Below are 16074 nucleotides of genomic sequence, written 5' to 3'. Positions count from 1 at the left end.
GAGTTTGCACGTGTTTGCTGAGGGGGCGTGTGCGTGTTTTTGCTCATGCGCGTTTGCTTAGGGGGCGTGTGCGCGTTTTTGCTCATGCGCGTTTGTTTCAAGGGGACGTATGCGCGTTTGCGCGTGTTTGCTCAGGGGGCGTGTGCGCGTTTGCGTGTGTACTCGTGTTTGGTCAGGGGGCGAGTGCGCGTTTTTGCTCATGCGCGTTTGCCTTGGGGGGCGTGTGCGCGTTTGCACGTGTTTGCTCAGAGGGCGTGGGCGCGTTTTTGCTCGTGCGCGTTTTTCTCAGGGGACGTATGCGCGTTTGCGCGTGTTTGCTCAGGGGGCGTGTGCGTGTTTTTGCTCATGCGCGTTTGCTTAGGGGGGCGTGTGCGCGCGTTTGCTCATGCGCGTTTGCTCAGGGGGACGTGTGCGCGTGTCCGCGCGTTTGCTCACGGGTATGTGCGCTTGTGTGACGTTATAGCTAGCCCCTCCCATTGGCTAACGATCAGTCTCAGAGACGCTGCTAACTATTTCTTAACTATACGGAGAGGCGTACAGAGAATTTTGTGAGAAATACCACAAATACACAAATACTACAGTGCTCTGTTAATGTTTACAATAGAATGATTAGAGCTATTCCAATTGTTGAAAGATTAATGGTTAGAGAAGATATTTCTTTCTCCAAGGTCAGAATAGAGGCAGCTCTCCTTAGAAGGTTGTGAATTTTGTGACAAAAAATGCACAAACATGCTTAAAGATTTTGATAACTCTAAAATAAAATAAAAAATAAGAAAAAATATTTGTCTTTCCCCCTCCCTCCTAAAGCTAAAGAGGTGAATTTCAAAATTTTAAATGAGATTTATCCCACCAACGAATTTTTAAGATTGAAATTTAATCTTGATGTGAATAATTGTGTTTTTTTGTGAAATAAATATTGAAAATTTAGAGCATGTGTTCTTCTTTTGTGATATAGTGCAACCTTTTTGGAGAGACATGCAAAACTGGTTATGGTCAAGGGAGGTTGAACTCCCTCCCCTTATTGTAAAGATAATTAGGTTTGGTATTTTTTCGGAAAACAAAGAGTTTGATTTTATTTGTAATTTTTTGTGATGTCTTGAAGTTTTTCATTCATAAGTGCAGATGGTTTAAATTTAGGCCTAACTTTAACCAGTGGATGAATGAGTTTAAACCTTAAAATTAGTTAAACACACAAAAGCCCTCAAACTGATTTCTCTGTTAGACAGAAATAAACTAATTTAAAATGAAGCCCTTTTTGATTTATTTGGATACATATATATTTATTTACTAATTTGTTTTATTTTATTTATTTATTTTAAATTTATTTATTTTATTTTTTGTCAGTTTGTTTTATTGTGATCTCTGTTTGTTATTGGCTATGCACAACCTATTGCTGATTATTGTAACTTTGTGATTTGAGTATGTACCTTGTTTGTTTGTTTGCTTATGATTGGTTACAATAAAAATAAAAAATAAAAAACTATGCGGGGTGGCATAATCATGATTTGATTACCACCCACTCTGAGGGGAGGGGGTAACCCTATCACCCCGGATCAAACAAGAGTTTTAATTACTTGTCTCCTAATGGTTAGAGAGTCTGACTCGTAATCCTGCCACGACTGAGGTGCCCTTGAGCAAGGCACCGGACCCCCCAACTGCTCCCCGGGTGCCGCAGCATAAATGCCTGCCCACTGCTCCGGGTGTGTGTTCATGGTGTGTGTGTGTGCTGTGTGTGTGCACTTTGGATGTGTCAAAAATGCAGAGAACGAATTCTGAGTATGGGTCACTGTACTTAGCCATATGTCACTTCACTTCACTTCACCTTAAACACATGGCCTTTTTTTTCCCCAATACTGTTTCATCTGAGGTCATAAACTCCCCTTTTAAAAAAAACATACTGGTCTCCTATCTGTTGAACCAAACACATGGTTTTAATTTCTTGTCACCTATCTACTTGAAGCAGACACAATGGGGCTAACCAATATGAAAGAGGGGGTGGTGGGAGGGAAAGGGGGGTCTTTAACTACTTGGAATCAATGCAAATAAATCCTATCGGTAAGCAATATATCAATACAATCATTAACTTTATTATTATGAACTTTTAACCGAAACCTAAAATAATAAAATCATGACATACATCTGTCAGATAAAAGGTCTGACCTTTGACCTATTCCTATCAGTAAACATTATATAATTACAGTCATAAACCTTTTTATTTATGATTTGATCATTTTATCAATTATGGTTTATGATTTTATTGTTTTATTGGGGTCATAAAACTGTCAAAATATAGGGTAAGGAAAGCGGCCCTCTATACCTGTCTGCCGATGCAGGCAGAGGAAAGTAAAGACAAAGAGGAAGAAAGTGAAGAAGAGAGGCAGGGCCGAGCTCTAGAGCCTCTGCAGAGAAGGGAGGAGGTGAGGAGGAGATGCAGAATAGGGTGAGGAGGGAGAGAAAAGTGGAGCAGCGGAGTCTGTGCTGACGGAGGGGGATCTGATGGAGGCAGAACCAGGCTGAGTATGACTTGGGTCGTTACAGTCCCGTGCTCCTGCAGCCCTCCGAGCTCCCGCTCGACACACATGTCGCTGATGCAGTAGAAGACCTCCAGCACCTCCAGCTCGCTTGCAGACATCTGCAGGTCACAGGCGTGTTCATGGGAAATGAAAGTTTGTATGGAAATATGAAGTTGTCAGCTGTTTGTCATATCACATTCTCTGTTGTCACCTCATTGCTGTAGTTGTCATTGCCTCCAAAGTCACACCCCAAAATTCTCCAGGGTTACTAGTTAACCATCTTCTACCCGGACCTGATCGACAAACGTTCCATGCCTCAGTACTTCCTTGAGCTGAGTCTGAACAACAAGGACATTAGCATTCTGCATTTTCATGCCGGGCCGCTCTACGAGGAAATTGTGTTTAAGATTGTCATCCATGAATGGGAATACTCACATCGACGTGGCTTTTGCTGCCAGTTCTCCAACGGCATCTTCAGCTGTGGTTTCATTTTAAGCGTTATCACTACAGGAGATGAGAAGCTGATGCTCAAGAGATCTGTACAAACAGTTATCTTGTCTTTAAGTGTAAACGTCTATGTGAATATGTAAGTTATTTAAGATGCTTTCACATTGCAGTGCAGAATTTCATTGTTGAGTAAACAATAATCTTTACACCAGGTCTTTACTCATGGGAACAAAAGTAATTTGAAAGATATGTGGATGAGGTTACCCTGTAATTAAAATGATAGTAAAGCAATTTCTGGATATTTTTATATAACTTGACTCTCAGAATTGACTCTCCGCAAATGATTAGATTTTAATGATTGTATTTTTATTATTTTGCAACAAATCTTTTTTTAAACAACTTAAACGTATTTGATTTTCCTTACAAGTCACATAGACTGAAAATAATGGTTCTGTACACAGAAGACATTACACAAACACATTCACTGTTTATTTTACAGTAAAAAAATGTCTCACAAAATTCTCAAAATTCAAAATACATCTTCACATCTATTTTGGCCTTTGTTTTTAATATACTGTGCTTAAACCCGTTTCAGTGCTTTAGGGCTTTAAGCAATACTGAAGTCTAAAAATAACAAAGTGTTTTTAATTCTCCAATCAGTTCAGATTGTGTGGTTTGAGCTTTGAAACTGGATTATGTTGGATTTGTCATTGAGGTGTCTGCAGAATAAACAATAAACTTCACTGGAGCAATTTGTCTCCATTATGCTGGTTTGTCACATCAGGGGATTCAGCTATTCTGTTGATTGTTATTTCTGTTGAACTTTCTTGAACAATTTGCAGTGGCTCCTGACAGACAGACACTCTGTGGACTTTCCTCAGCTTTTTTCGAACTTCTCTGGTCAGCAAAATGTCCTTTGTAGAAGTTCCATACCACAAGAACTAATAACATCAGTGTTGGTGTAATGGCCAGGATACTGAGGAAAGAGAGACATTTCTGCTGGTCCTGGGCCTGCGGCTGAACCGAAGGATGCTCCATGAAGTTCCCCAGCCTCAGCTCATATGTAGCAGTTTGGATGACATAGTCATTACCAATGGAGGACTCTACAGAGGTGCAGGTGTAGAATCTGGCGTCGCTGTCTGAGGCATTGAGGATCAACAGGTTGTTGTGATGAATGTGGTACTTGTTGGAGTTTTGAATTGTGTGATTGTTTACGCTCCACTGCACTCGGGCCAGGTTTGATCCTGGCTGGCAAAGCAACCTGACCTCGTTACCAGGATAGAAGGTTTTAATGACCGTAGTACTTTCTGTAACACAAAAACAACAGTCCTCGAGAGTCTTATTGGCTTTCAGTGACAAGTCACAATGGAATAAACCATTTCTGCTGCATGTATATTGACCCATACAAGACACTTTTATCAGTAAATACTGTACTATCTGAACCAGTGGACATAAAATGCTACCTGTTTGCATACCGACTGCAGGGCAATGTGCAGCATTTCCATCTCTCAGACTCTGAACCACCTCACTGCAGGAGGAAAAATAAACGGACATGACTGAAAATTCAATATATCTAACATTCCCACATGTGCACAGTCTATAGTATAGTCTCTAGAGCAGTCAATTCAATATTTTAGACCACAGTGATGTTTGATTATTGATTCTAATTGGTCAGAAGATGATAATGTGAATTTTTTATAGCGAAGACTTACAGTAGATCTAACTGGAAGGTAATGTGTTCATTTTAATACGTTACTATTAACTCCAGATAATCTAGGTCAATAAAGAGTAAAAAATACTCAAAAGTACTTGATGAATACTTTTATTATGTGTTGTATTTTAATAAAAATAAAAGTAAATAATAATTGCTAAAAGGTAAACTTCAGGTCACGTCACACACATTGTTCCTTTTTGCCCGTTTTCCTACAACAGCACACCACATCATGATTTTCCTTACAGCACTATATTACAGCAGCTGAGAAGTATATGCTGAGTACCTGTGTGTATCTGGATGAATGTTTTTTATAGCAATGCAGCGTTCAGCGCTGAGGTCCCAGCCGCAGTAAGGGTCTCTGGCCAGTTCACAGTCCATACAGGAGGCGTAATGGTCACATGTATTAAGCGGCACCTGCACCATTGCTTTCTCTGAGCCTGCATACAGCTGACCCTGAAACAATATGTGCAGCAGTTATTAAAAAGATGGTCAAACTATAACAGAATCAAACTAAAACTGAATCACAAGTAGAAATAATTAAATGAATCAGATGAGTACTGGGATAGCCATGATGGGAAAGTCATTAAGTATTATTTTACTTTAGTTTTACTACTGTGAATGATTGGGGGGGGGGGGGATAGATTTGCATGTTACCTAAAATGAAAGCTAAAAACAGTAGGAAAATTTTATTTCTAAAATAGTCTGAAAAAATATCAGAAGACTAAAAACAATTCACTGAATGAAAATGTATTTTTATCGTTCTTCCAAACTAAATAGATAATGATTTTTCCTTTTATAAATCAATTAAATAGTGTAATGTCACACATAAAGTAATGACAGAGGCAAGGTGAGTCCTAGTTGCTCACTTATGTACAAATAACCCTAACCCTAACCCTGGGCCTCTGTCTTTGTACAATACAAGCAGAAGGCATACTGACAATATAATATCTATATCAATATATATCTATCTATCTGCCATAATGAACAAAACCACTTTAAACAACATCCGGCCCTGAAGCAAAGCTCAGTCCACCATTCCCAGTTTGACCAGGGTTCAATTCTGAAACAGCACCCAAAAACAAATATATTAATAATAATAATAATAATAATAATAATAATAATAATAATAATAATAATAATAATAATAATAATAAATAAATAAATAAATAAATAAATAAATAAAATAACTTATAATATTTTGGTGTAGCTTCAGGGAGGAAAAAAAATATAACGTAAATGTGCTCTGAGGCTTACCGGGGTGACAGAGAGCCGCAATATCTTTACTGGGATCGAGTTATTGGCAACACTCTAGTTGCCAACTAAATACTGTAATTTGGAATTACAAAAAAATACTGTAACTCATAATACAAGTTTAATTCTATATTACTGTAAAATAAACAACAAAGTACTGTATTTTACAAACAACAATTAACTGTAAATTGCTTTACAGTATAATTCTGCAGTCCATTTTACAGCAATTAATAACATTTTTACAGAACTTTACTGGCAACTTTTTTACCAGTAAAATCCTGTAAATTCTACAGTCCATTTTCTACAGTGTGTGTAATTTAAAATTCAACTGTGGAGTACGATGCCTACAGTAAGATGGAGGTGTCAAGGGTGGCCCGTGTTTGTAAGGTATTCTTCCTTATAAAAGGATGTTGCTGATATTACAGTACATCATTCTGCATTTCTATGTTTTTAACATGACCTAAATAACGGTTGTGTGGTCACCTCAGGTGATGACAAAATATCTGGGTGGGGAAATATAAGCACACACTTCTGCATCAGTACTTAACAAACCAGATTATACTAAATAAATGCACAAGATTGGCTAATCATCAAGATTTGAAACGATTATAAATCAAATATTATAAGATTAATCACCCTGCTTTTGATCCTTTTATACATTAACAGAAAACGTTTTTCCTATTTATTAATTTATTTTTTGCTTAAGTAATAAAGGCTTAAAGTGAGAGATATTATCTGCTTATAGAAGAATACATTTACCAAAAAATATTTGGTTGGATTGTTGGATTGATGTTAATTTAGTAAATAAATATAATTATTGTTACTTGCAAAGATGTCATTTTTTTGGCGCATTGTTCTCATACCCTCTGATCTCTCCTTGCTAGGGGGATGTGGGAGGACAGCAGACATTGCAGAAGACGTGGACACCATTTCTAAAGGCTCACCTGGACTGTCCTGTCCTTTCCTGTTCCTCTTCTGCCCAGACACCTAGAAAACCTGTATGTTCAACGGTATCTTCACTCCTCAGGGGTGAGTAATGTTCAGTTCAAAAATGGCAGCGGAATAGGTTTAAATAATTGCAGTGATGAAGACAATGTGATGTGATTTTGAATGTAATCAGGATTGTGGTTGACTACCAGACATACCAGACTACACACACACACACACACACACACACACACACACACACACGCACACGCACGCACGCACAGAGAGAGAGAGAGAGAGAGAGAGAGAGAGAGAGAGAGAGAGAGAGAGAGAGAGAGAGAGAGAGAGAGTAATGCTAGGAGTTCAGGAGTTCAGCCTGATCCTCTGTGTGTGAGGAATGAGTAAATACAACAAAAGAAAAACATTCAACTTTCTTTTATTGTCTAGTTTGATAGTCAGCCACAAGTGAAAAATAACAGATCTAAATCTAGGAATGAATAACAATTCATTTAAAAAGCCACAGTGAGTGTTTTCACACATACTTGTGGTATATAGTGATATGGCGTTTATTTTCACTCTGGTCCAAACGCCAGGGCTTCATGTTTCCATGTCGACTGACCAGAAAAGACGCACGTGACGTCATGTTTACATGACTCCCGATTGTTAAAATGAGTATCAAATTAACGATAAACTTTAACAACAGAGACACACGTACACAGGTACGCAGTTTATTTGTCGCGCTGCTGTTTTTGTTTCACGCTCTAGCAGTTAATAAACAGAACTGCATGGCATGCATGGCAGTGCATGCGTCTTGCGGAAGAACATTGTAACCGGCGCGACTTCTCTCCGTTTATGACTATGGACGAGTCACTCAGGTCCTGTGCTGAAGCACCCCTAAGAATGGGCTAGCTTCGCCCATGCTCCGCTTCATATTGTCATATTGTTCATATTGTCGCGCTGTAAAATGAGGCAGGGGGAGGCGGGGCCTTGTGTAATTTGCGGGGCCATACGCAACTTGCGTAGTGAGCGCATATGGCCGATCGGCTCTGCGTCTACTACAGACATGATAACATATTTAAACTTGCACGTTTGTACAATAAAATCATCAACAGTTGTTTTCCATGTAGCTGCTGTTATAGACAATAAACAACACCAGGCACATTCAGTCCTGTAACAGCACTGTGCTATAAATGATAATAACTTATAATAAATTCTGTTATGTTTAAAAAGTTCTCAAATATTTTGAAACTTTTCTGCATGAGGTGCACATGCCCTGTGTTGTTATGTGTTGCGGCTCGTACATTTGCAAACAAAAAACAAACTAATGGAACTGGCATTTAATGACATGATGTGTGATAAATTTGCGACTCCACTGGATAATCGGCGTTCGATGCTGTTTGGAGGAAGGATGTGGGATTTGCTTCAGTTATTCTCAGTGATGCATCATATACAGATCTAAAATAAATGATAATTCCATCCGTGACCTTTAAAATGAGATTCTGATATTATTATATTATATTCAGTTCTTCTTTTGAACAACTGGTATATGATATAAAGTGTTTTATAAGTCTATAACTTTTACTCTTTGTTTTACTGTAATGTTAAGACAGGAAACTGCTTGTTCTCTATAATAATGTAGAGTGTGATCTATGCTGTTCTTAATGACTTTATTATCTTAAAATGATCAATTTAATCATCGAGTCCAGTTTAATCACCAGACATGTTTCTCAATATTTCTACAAGGTAATTGTAAGGAATGTAACTGTAAAATGTTACAAATAAAAATCCAGCTCATGTGTATGTCTAATTTCACCCTCTTCTGGAGTAAAGTAATCTAAACATAATCTGTTATTATAAGTAAAATGTTACGATTTTGTATCTTCATGCTGAAAAAATATATTTTCAATAGTTACAGTGTGACTGTTTGAGAGGCTGAGACTGACATTGCTCTGTAGCAGAGACTTGAAGAGCTTTAGGACATGCTGTTCTTCCTTGTCCTGTTTTTTTGGGCTTCAGCTGTATTGACCTCAGGCCAGGTTTGGCCATTGAACAGCACACCACGGAAAACAGTTACTCTGAATAAGTGAGCTTTTTTTTTTCTTGAGGAGATATGTTTGTGGCTTGGCTGCACAGCATTGCTGTTTAATGTTACTGTGATAAGTGATGATTTAAATTCTTATTTCTGTTAAAATTGCTCACAGGGTAATATAAAAGTTCCCTTTGAATATAAAATAATCATTTTAGGGCATTGGAACATTGCAGCCTTTATAATATCAGTATTGCAAATACAAATAACACAAAGCATTATTGAGTTACTGAGGTCAAAAGTTACAGTTGTTTTAAGTCTTTGTTCTACTTCAAACATTCTTTCTATTTCTGTATATTAGATTGTTTAAATTTCAGATATCGCCTCTTTATGTCACTGTAATTTCACAATTTTATTCTGACTGCATTTTTTAAACTTGTACACTGTAAAGTACTTTAATTAAAATTAAATAATAATAATTATTATTATTATTATTATTATTATTATTATTATTATTATTATTATTATTCTAATTGTTAAAATAAATGTTGAAATTCCCGACTTTAGTAGTAATTTTTCACCTGCACTGTACTAATTTAATTCTAGATAAGTAAAGAAATATATTCTCTTTTTTTGTAGGTTAAATGGGAGGTGGCTTCAGAGATGCAACGCACTTGTGTTTTTAAAGGAAAAACACAGGTGAGGGTTTTTTGTGTGTGACCGTTCTGTGTAAAATCGAGAGAATGTTATGTGTGTGACTCACAGGAGATCAGCAGTTTCATAAATACTCTACTGTAAGCTGCCCATCTAGTACTAAAAATCCTGCCATAACCCAAGAGACCTCACCACCATCACCACCACTCTGAAAGTGGTTTATTATGATGAAGGAATGAATGACTGCATAGAAGAAATACACTAAAAATCTTATAAAAGGATGTTGCTGATATTACAGTACATCATTCTACTATGTTTTTATACATCAGGACCTAAATAACGGTTGTGTGGTCCTCACTATTATAAATCAAATATTATAAGATTAATCACCTTGCTTTTGATGCTTTTATACATGAATAGAAATTGCTGTTTTTTTGTTTGTTTGTTTAATAAATAATAATAAATGCTTAAAATCAAAGATATTATCTGCTTATAGAATAATACTTTTGCCAAAAAAAAGTATAAAATTTGTTGGATTTTATAATGTTAATAAGTTAATAAATATAACCATTGTCACTTGCTAAGATGTCATTTTTTGCGCATCGTTCCCATACACTCTAATCTCTCCTTGCTAGGGGGATGTGGGAGGACAGCAGATATTGCAGATGTCATTTCAAAAGACCAGACTATCACTTCATACAGGCATGGGCGTAAATTTCATTTAACAGTAGGGGGGGACAATAAATATTAAATTTCTCATGAGCAATTTTTGAAGGGGGTGGACACAAATAATAGTCAAATACTTATAAAGATATGTCCCACAGTGAAAACCTTTGCTTTTATCATTATTATTGTAGCATTATGGTTATTTTCAAAGTTTTTCTCAGGTTCAAATTTTCCATTTTTCCGTCATTTTATCTAGTCTATTACACTGCAAGGCAAGGCAAGTTTATTTATACTGTAGCTTATTTCATACACAATGGTAATTCAAAGTGCTTTACATAAAGAAAGTAAAACTATCATAAAAAATAATCACAACAATAAAAACAAGTAATTAAAAAAGGTTTAAAATTTTATTTAAAATTAATTAAGAGACTTGGTGACTCTGTCATTTTTTCATCTTTAGGGCAAGAAGGGCAGTCAGGTTCTGAATGTGCCACTGCAGCTCTAAGACGACAAATGTTGAACATACTAGATACAGCTGTATCAGAGATAGAAAACAGGTTTTCCACAAATAATTTACAACTGATGCAAGCCCTCTCAGGTTTAATGCCAAAATCCAACAAATTTCTTGACATCCAGTTGCTTGAACCTCTCTGTAGTCTTGCAGGGGTTGCAAAAACTGAACTACAGAATGAAATTCTTGTTGCCAGACCAATGCTGTCCAAAAAACTTCCATCTGATGCTGAATGTTCTGCTGTTTGCAAACTCTTGCAGGAATACAAATATGCATTTGCAGGTCTTTCTCTTGCAAGCTCATTCTCTACTTTGCCAAGAATTTTGACACCATTCCGCCAAACAATGCTTCATGAGAGAAAAAAAAAACTTGTGCTTTTAGCTCATGAAAAAGCAATAACACATGAACTGGACATGGATGAGTTTGTAACAGAATTCTCTAAAATGAGTAGAATGCTAATGCTGTAAATATTATAGTGATGGAAGTAGATCTTTTTCCAGACTTGCCATGTTTTCCTCAAATCTACAAGTCACTAAACTGATTCAAGATCTATTGTGTGGTTGAAAAAAAATCCTAAATATAGGCCTACATAAGATTATAAATAAATAAATAAATAAATAAATAAATAAATAAATAAATAAATATACACTATAACAATGGCCAAAAATTTGTAATGTTGTACTATATTAACATATGTGAGAATAGTTCTTAAGAAAAACAGCATTTCAGATAAAATTAACATTTTTAGTTTGTAACAAATTTGTTCTAGTTGATGTAAATAGTTGGTGAACTGCCAATTTTTTAACAAAACCCAATTCTTACAGTTCATGCTTCACTCAAGTGACAGGTTTGTTCTAGTTGATGTTAATAGTTATTTTAAAAGAACTGTCCAACCCAATTCTTACAGTTCATGCATCACTCAAGTAACAAGTTTGTTTTACTTGATGCAAAATAATTGCCCTTTTTTATCAAATCTAAAGTTACTTAATTGATACAAGATCTGTTAAGGGGTCCAAAAAATATTACAAATGCAAAAAGAGAGAATGTAAAAATAAACATGTTAACCCTTTTTATATATATATATATATATATATATATATATATATATATATATATATATATATATATATATATATATATATATATAAAGTTACTAAATAGTTCCAAAATATGTACAAAAAAATACAAACACAACAATAACAAACAACCCTAACAATTGTCTTAAATATATGGCATTAAAACTATAGACATGAGAGATTAAAGCATTAAAGAACCCCACCCCCACCCCAATCCAACCAGCCCACCTGGAATATCACTTGGCCCCCACCTTTCATCTCATATCTGGAGCCGGGCTTGGTTGTGGTGTGTCGTCTGTGTCCTTGTTTCATGTTTTATGGTGTGTGTATATATCTATATATATGTATAAAAGTTTGGACACACCTTCTCATTCAAAGAGAACATTTAGTTCATAACAAAAAAGTGTGAAACAACTGAAAATATGTCATATTCTAGGTTCTTCAAAGTAGCCACCTTTTGCTTTGATTACTGCTTTGCACACTCTTGGCATTCTCTTGATGAGCTTCAAGAGGTAGTCACCTGAAATGGTTTCCAACAGTCTTGAAGGAGTTCCCAGAGATGCTTTGCACTTGTTGGACCTTTTGCCTTCACTCTGCGCTCCAGCTCACCCCAAACCATCTCGATTGGGTTCAGGTCCGGTGACTGTGGATGCCAGGTCATCTGGCGCAGCACCTCATCTCTCTCCTTCATGGTCAAATAGCCCTTACACAGCCTGGAGGTGTGTTTGGGGTCATTAAATTCATAGTTTTGATGACTTCAATGTGAATCTCCAATTTTCATAGTCATGAAAATAAAGAAAACTCTTTGAATGAGAAGGTGTGTCCAAACTTTTGGTCTGTACTATATAAATAACTTTCTGCCATTCTTGCTCCAGACGTAACTGCTTCACCTAAAACATATTCCCGGTCCCTACCTCATACATATATTAAGTCTTATTTATTTATTTATTTAAAAAGGTTTTATTTTACAGAATTGCAGATTATATTTGCTTAAGAAAGAAGGCCTGATTCTGGTGAAATGCTGTTAATTAATTTTCTATAAGAACAGCTTCTTCATTACACTAGTGCCAGCTATTGCCTTATTGTTTCTATATTATCAACTTACACTAAGACAGGCAAGGATAATGTGGCCCATTATTATGAAACAGTATATTTAAATGTATATTTTCTATAAATGTTGTTATTTTATTTTGTTTTTAAATTTTTTTGAAGGACTCTCCATTGTCAGACATTTTATAGATGTTCTACAACATTAAATATTAGAAAAGGATAAAAAGTACATCTTTCATCCAAGTTGCTCTGGTGATTATTGCTGCCTGCATGTGCTTCACCCTTCTAAAATGGTAATTATGAGTATTTTGTGTTCTCATGTTTTGTTGGAAAGAACATGAATCATGGACAATACCAGGTTCATTAATTTTGACTCCATGACACATTAGCCAGTTAATGAGCTTACTTATATCAAGAATTTTTTTGGTTTTCATGCGGTAAGAAACATGCACAGAGGTTTGCTTTTAATTGCATTAATCTTAACAATGTAATGTCCGTCATGTACTCTTCACTCCAGCCCATTTTTTCATGCTTCTTCTTCTCCTTGGCTTCTTTCTTAGCTAGTCAATGAGCTTTCTTCTCTTCTGGAGTCTCCAAAGCCTTCATCATTTCCTTCTGCTTCTCCTGCTCTTCTTTGGCTGTCAAAACAACTTGTCCTTCTTTATTGTCTCCCTGCTCAGAAGCAGAAGATGCGAAGGACAATGACGAGCCCGAGTATGACCTCCTCCTCTTCCTTCTCTCCTTGATGTCATCGCGATCATTCCTCTTCCTGTTCCAGTCCCTGTCCTCGCTCTTCCTTTCCCTCTTCATCTCAGTCTTGCCATCTCTCTTGGCTAGAGCTCTTGCTCCTGTTCTCAGCACTTTTCTGTCTTCTCCTATCTTTTTCCCTGCTGTCTGTCTCTTACATGCCATCTCTCTACACTGGAGCGTGTGCTAGAACAAGATGAACTCCTGCTCTGCCTGCGCTCTTGTTTCTCCTTCCTTTGACTCTTCTTGTTGTGTTTCTTTCTATAACGGTCATTAAGCATTGAGCCAAGTAGGCAGACATGAGTGATTCTGTTGGTACTATTTTCACTAATTGTCAGACATAAAACAATTCATTGGTAAAGACATAACTGTACAGGCAAAGCTGCACTATAAATGTGTTTGAACCTAATTTTATGTAATACAGGTGTGATCTATATCAAAAAGATTCTGAATGAAAGTCTCTCATTTCACTACAGGAAATAAACAATAACAATAAAGTTACTGGTCATTACAAACACCACCCACACATTAGTATTAGAAAAGTATAGTATAGTATAGTAACACCACCCACACATATGCATTAGAAAAATGTAGCGTAGTTACTATGTCAGTCTTAATGCTATTATAGCAATTATAGTCCTAAGACACCATAGCCAAAGGGATTGTATTAATTACAGTCCAAGCGATCTTCAGGGATTCTCAGTGGTACCATCCACAGTAATCTCATGTATGCACAATCTGTTGTGTTTTAGTGTTTACACAATCACAGTGTTAAAGCAGAGACCCTTCCATACTTATTGATTGTCTTTCTCCACAAAAGCCATAATGACTTTATCACGATCCTGGACTTTTCTGTTTCTACTCTGAATCTGGCAATCTGAAGATTGTGTGTGTGTGTGTGTGTGTGTGTGTGTGTGTGTGTGTGTGTGTGTGTGTGTGTGTGTGTGTGTGTGTGTGTGTGTGTGTGTGTGTGTGTGTGTGTGTGTACTGTATATATATATGTCTTTAGCCATCCCTCTTCACAGACCGGTTTGAACTCTGCCTGATGTCATACACTTCCCTCTTCCGCGTCAAAATGTTTCATTACAACATTTTCTTTTGCTACTTTCCAAACAGCTTTTTCTCTTTCCGGTTTTCTGTTTTGCTCTACAAAATGCACCGGAAATTTTCACACCAAAACTAATGAGAAAGATTTTTGTACACAAACTATGTATTCTGTTCTTTTTTACTTGTTTATTTTTTTAAAAGACAAAGTCAGTTGACAGCCCCATTATATTTGGACCCAGCATAAGTAACTAACAATATAGTATGTCCTACTGACTCAGGATCAGAAAGAGCTTTATTACCAAGTGCGCTTGCGCACGTTCAGCTCAGTACTTACTGGTCTCCGAGCAGCATTGCTCAATGGCATAGGATGGAACTCAACATTTGCAGAGAGAAAGCTTTTTGTTTTAATCCCATGTTAAACGTGGATTGATCTCCGTCCCAGTCATAATATAAATACATTTTTTTTTTACATGATAGTACATGCTGTATTACTTGAATTCCACATGTATTAGCAATTTTTTAACAAATTTTCCATGTTTAAGAATGAAATATACATTTTATCTGTTAATAGTTTGTTGGAATAAGTGAAACAAGCCAAACTTAGCATGTACCTTATAACTATCATTCCTTCACCTTCCTGTTACTAAATGGGAGAAAATGCATCTTTTTGTAGATAACAACAAAGTAACAGCTTTACATCTGATTATTAAAAACAGCTGGGAACTTTTAATATTCCTAAATATTAAATACATGTCTTAAACAAAGCACAATTTACAATTCTACTTTGTAAAAGAACATGTTTAAATCTGTTTATTATTGTTAGTAGTAGTATTTAATCATGTGGAGCATCTTCCATAAAGGTCACTGTGACTTCTACTATAAAGTCTACTACAGACATGATATCATATTTAAACTTGCACGTTTGTACAATTGATAAAATCATCAACAATTGTTTTCCCTGTAGCTGCTTTTATAGACAATAAACAACACCAAGCACATTCAGGCCTGTAACAGCACTGTGTTATAAGTGTAATTAATGCAGAAATTCTGTTATGTTCAAAAGGTTCTCAAATATTGTTAAACTTCACTGCATGAGGTGCACATGCCCTGTGTTGTTCTGTGTTGCGGCTCGTACAACATTTGCAAACGGAAAAATAAACTAATGGAACTGACATTTAATGACATAATGCATGTGATAAATTTGCTACTTTGCTGGAAACTCGGCAGTCGATGCAGTGTAGTGGAAATTTTAAATAAGTGTTTTTATATAATTGTTATGTGCTTTTACAGTATTCTGTGTATCAGACTAGGGAAAAAGGACAAGAGGCCCTTGTTCCAACTTTTAACATTGTACGTGCTAGAAGGATGGGAACTTTAGAGAAGTATGTGCTCATGTGTTTAATAAGAACTAAAATGGAATGTGGCCTTGTTGATGTGATAATTTA

At 36.2% G+C, this 16074-nt stretch overlaps 1 protein-coding gene across 2 annotated transcripts; it reads right to left on the bottom strand.

Annotated features, from left to right (window-relative positions):
* Positions 1 to 3427: 3427 nt before the first annotated feature.
* LOC113640623 (semaphorin-4E-like) lies at positions 3428 to 7631 on the bottom strand. 2 transcript variants are annotated; one of them, XM_047806499.1, is made up of 5 exons: positions 7395 to 7631; positions 6870 to 6912; positions 4958 to 5127; positions 4436 to 4488; positions 3428 to 4267 (listed from the first exon to the last, which is right to left on the bottom strand). In XM_047806499.1, exons 1-5 carry the CDS (start codon positions 7493 to 7495, stop codon positions 3750 to 3752), a joined length of 885 nt encoding a protein of 294 aa, XP_047662455.1. In that variant the 5' UTR covers positions 7496 to 7631; the 3' UTR covers positions 3428 to 3749. The 2 variants fall into 2 exon arrangements, with proteins under 2 accessions (XP_047662455.1, XP_047662454.1); XM_047806498.1 differs by having other exon boundaries at positions 4424 to 4488; positions 7395 to 7629.
* Between the last annotated feature and the right edge of the window lie 8443 nt (positions 7632 to 16074).

This window comes from Tachysurus fulvidraco, chromosome 22, assembly GCF_022655615.1.
Source record: "Tachysurus fulvidraco isolate hzauxx_2018 chromosome 22, HZAU_PFXX_2.0, whole genome shotgun sequence".
In the NCBI taxonomy this organism is placed as follows: Eukaryota; Metazoa; Chordata; class Actinopteri; order Siluriformes; family Bagridae; genus Tachysurus; species Tachysurus fulvidraco.
Note: the sequence above shows the minus strand (reverse complement) of the source record. Positions and strands in the feature narration are given on the sequence as shown.

Bases quoted from the DNA above. Each gene is read 5' to 3' on its own strand.
- LOC113640623 (XM_047806498.1), bottom strand. From the start codon at position 7,495: ATGACGTCACGTGCGTCTTTTCTGGTCAGTCGACATGGAAACATGAAG. The intron at 6,913-7,394 runs GTATGTGTGAAA...CAGGTTTTCTAG, and splicing joins CATATCACTATATACCACAA to GTGTCTGGGCAGAAGAGGAA. The intron at 4,268-4,423 runs GTAGCATTTTAT...TTTGTGTTACAG, and splicing joins TGCAGTCGGTATGCAAACAG to AAAGTACTACGGTCATTAAA.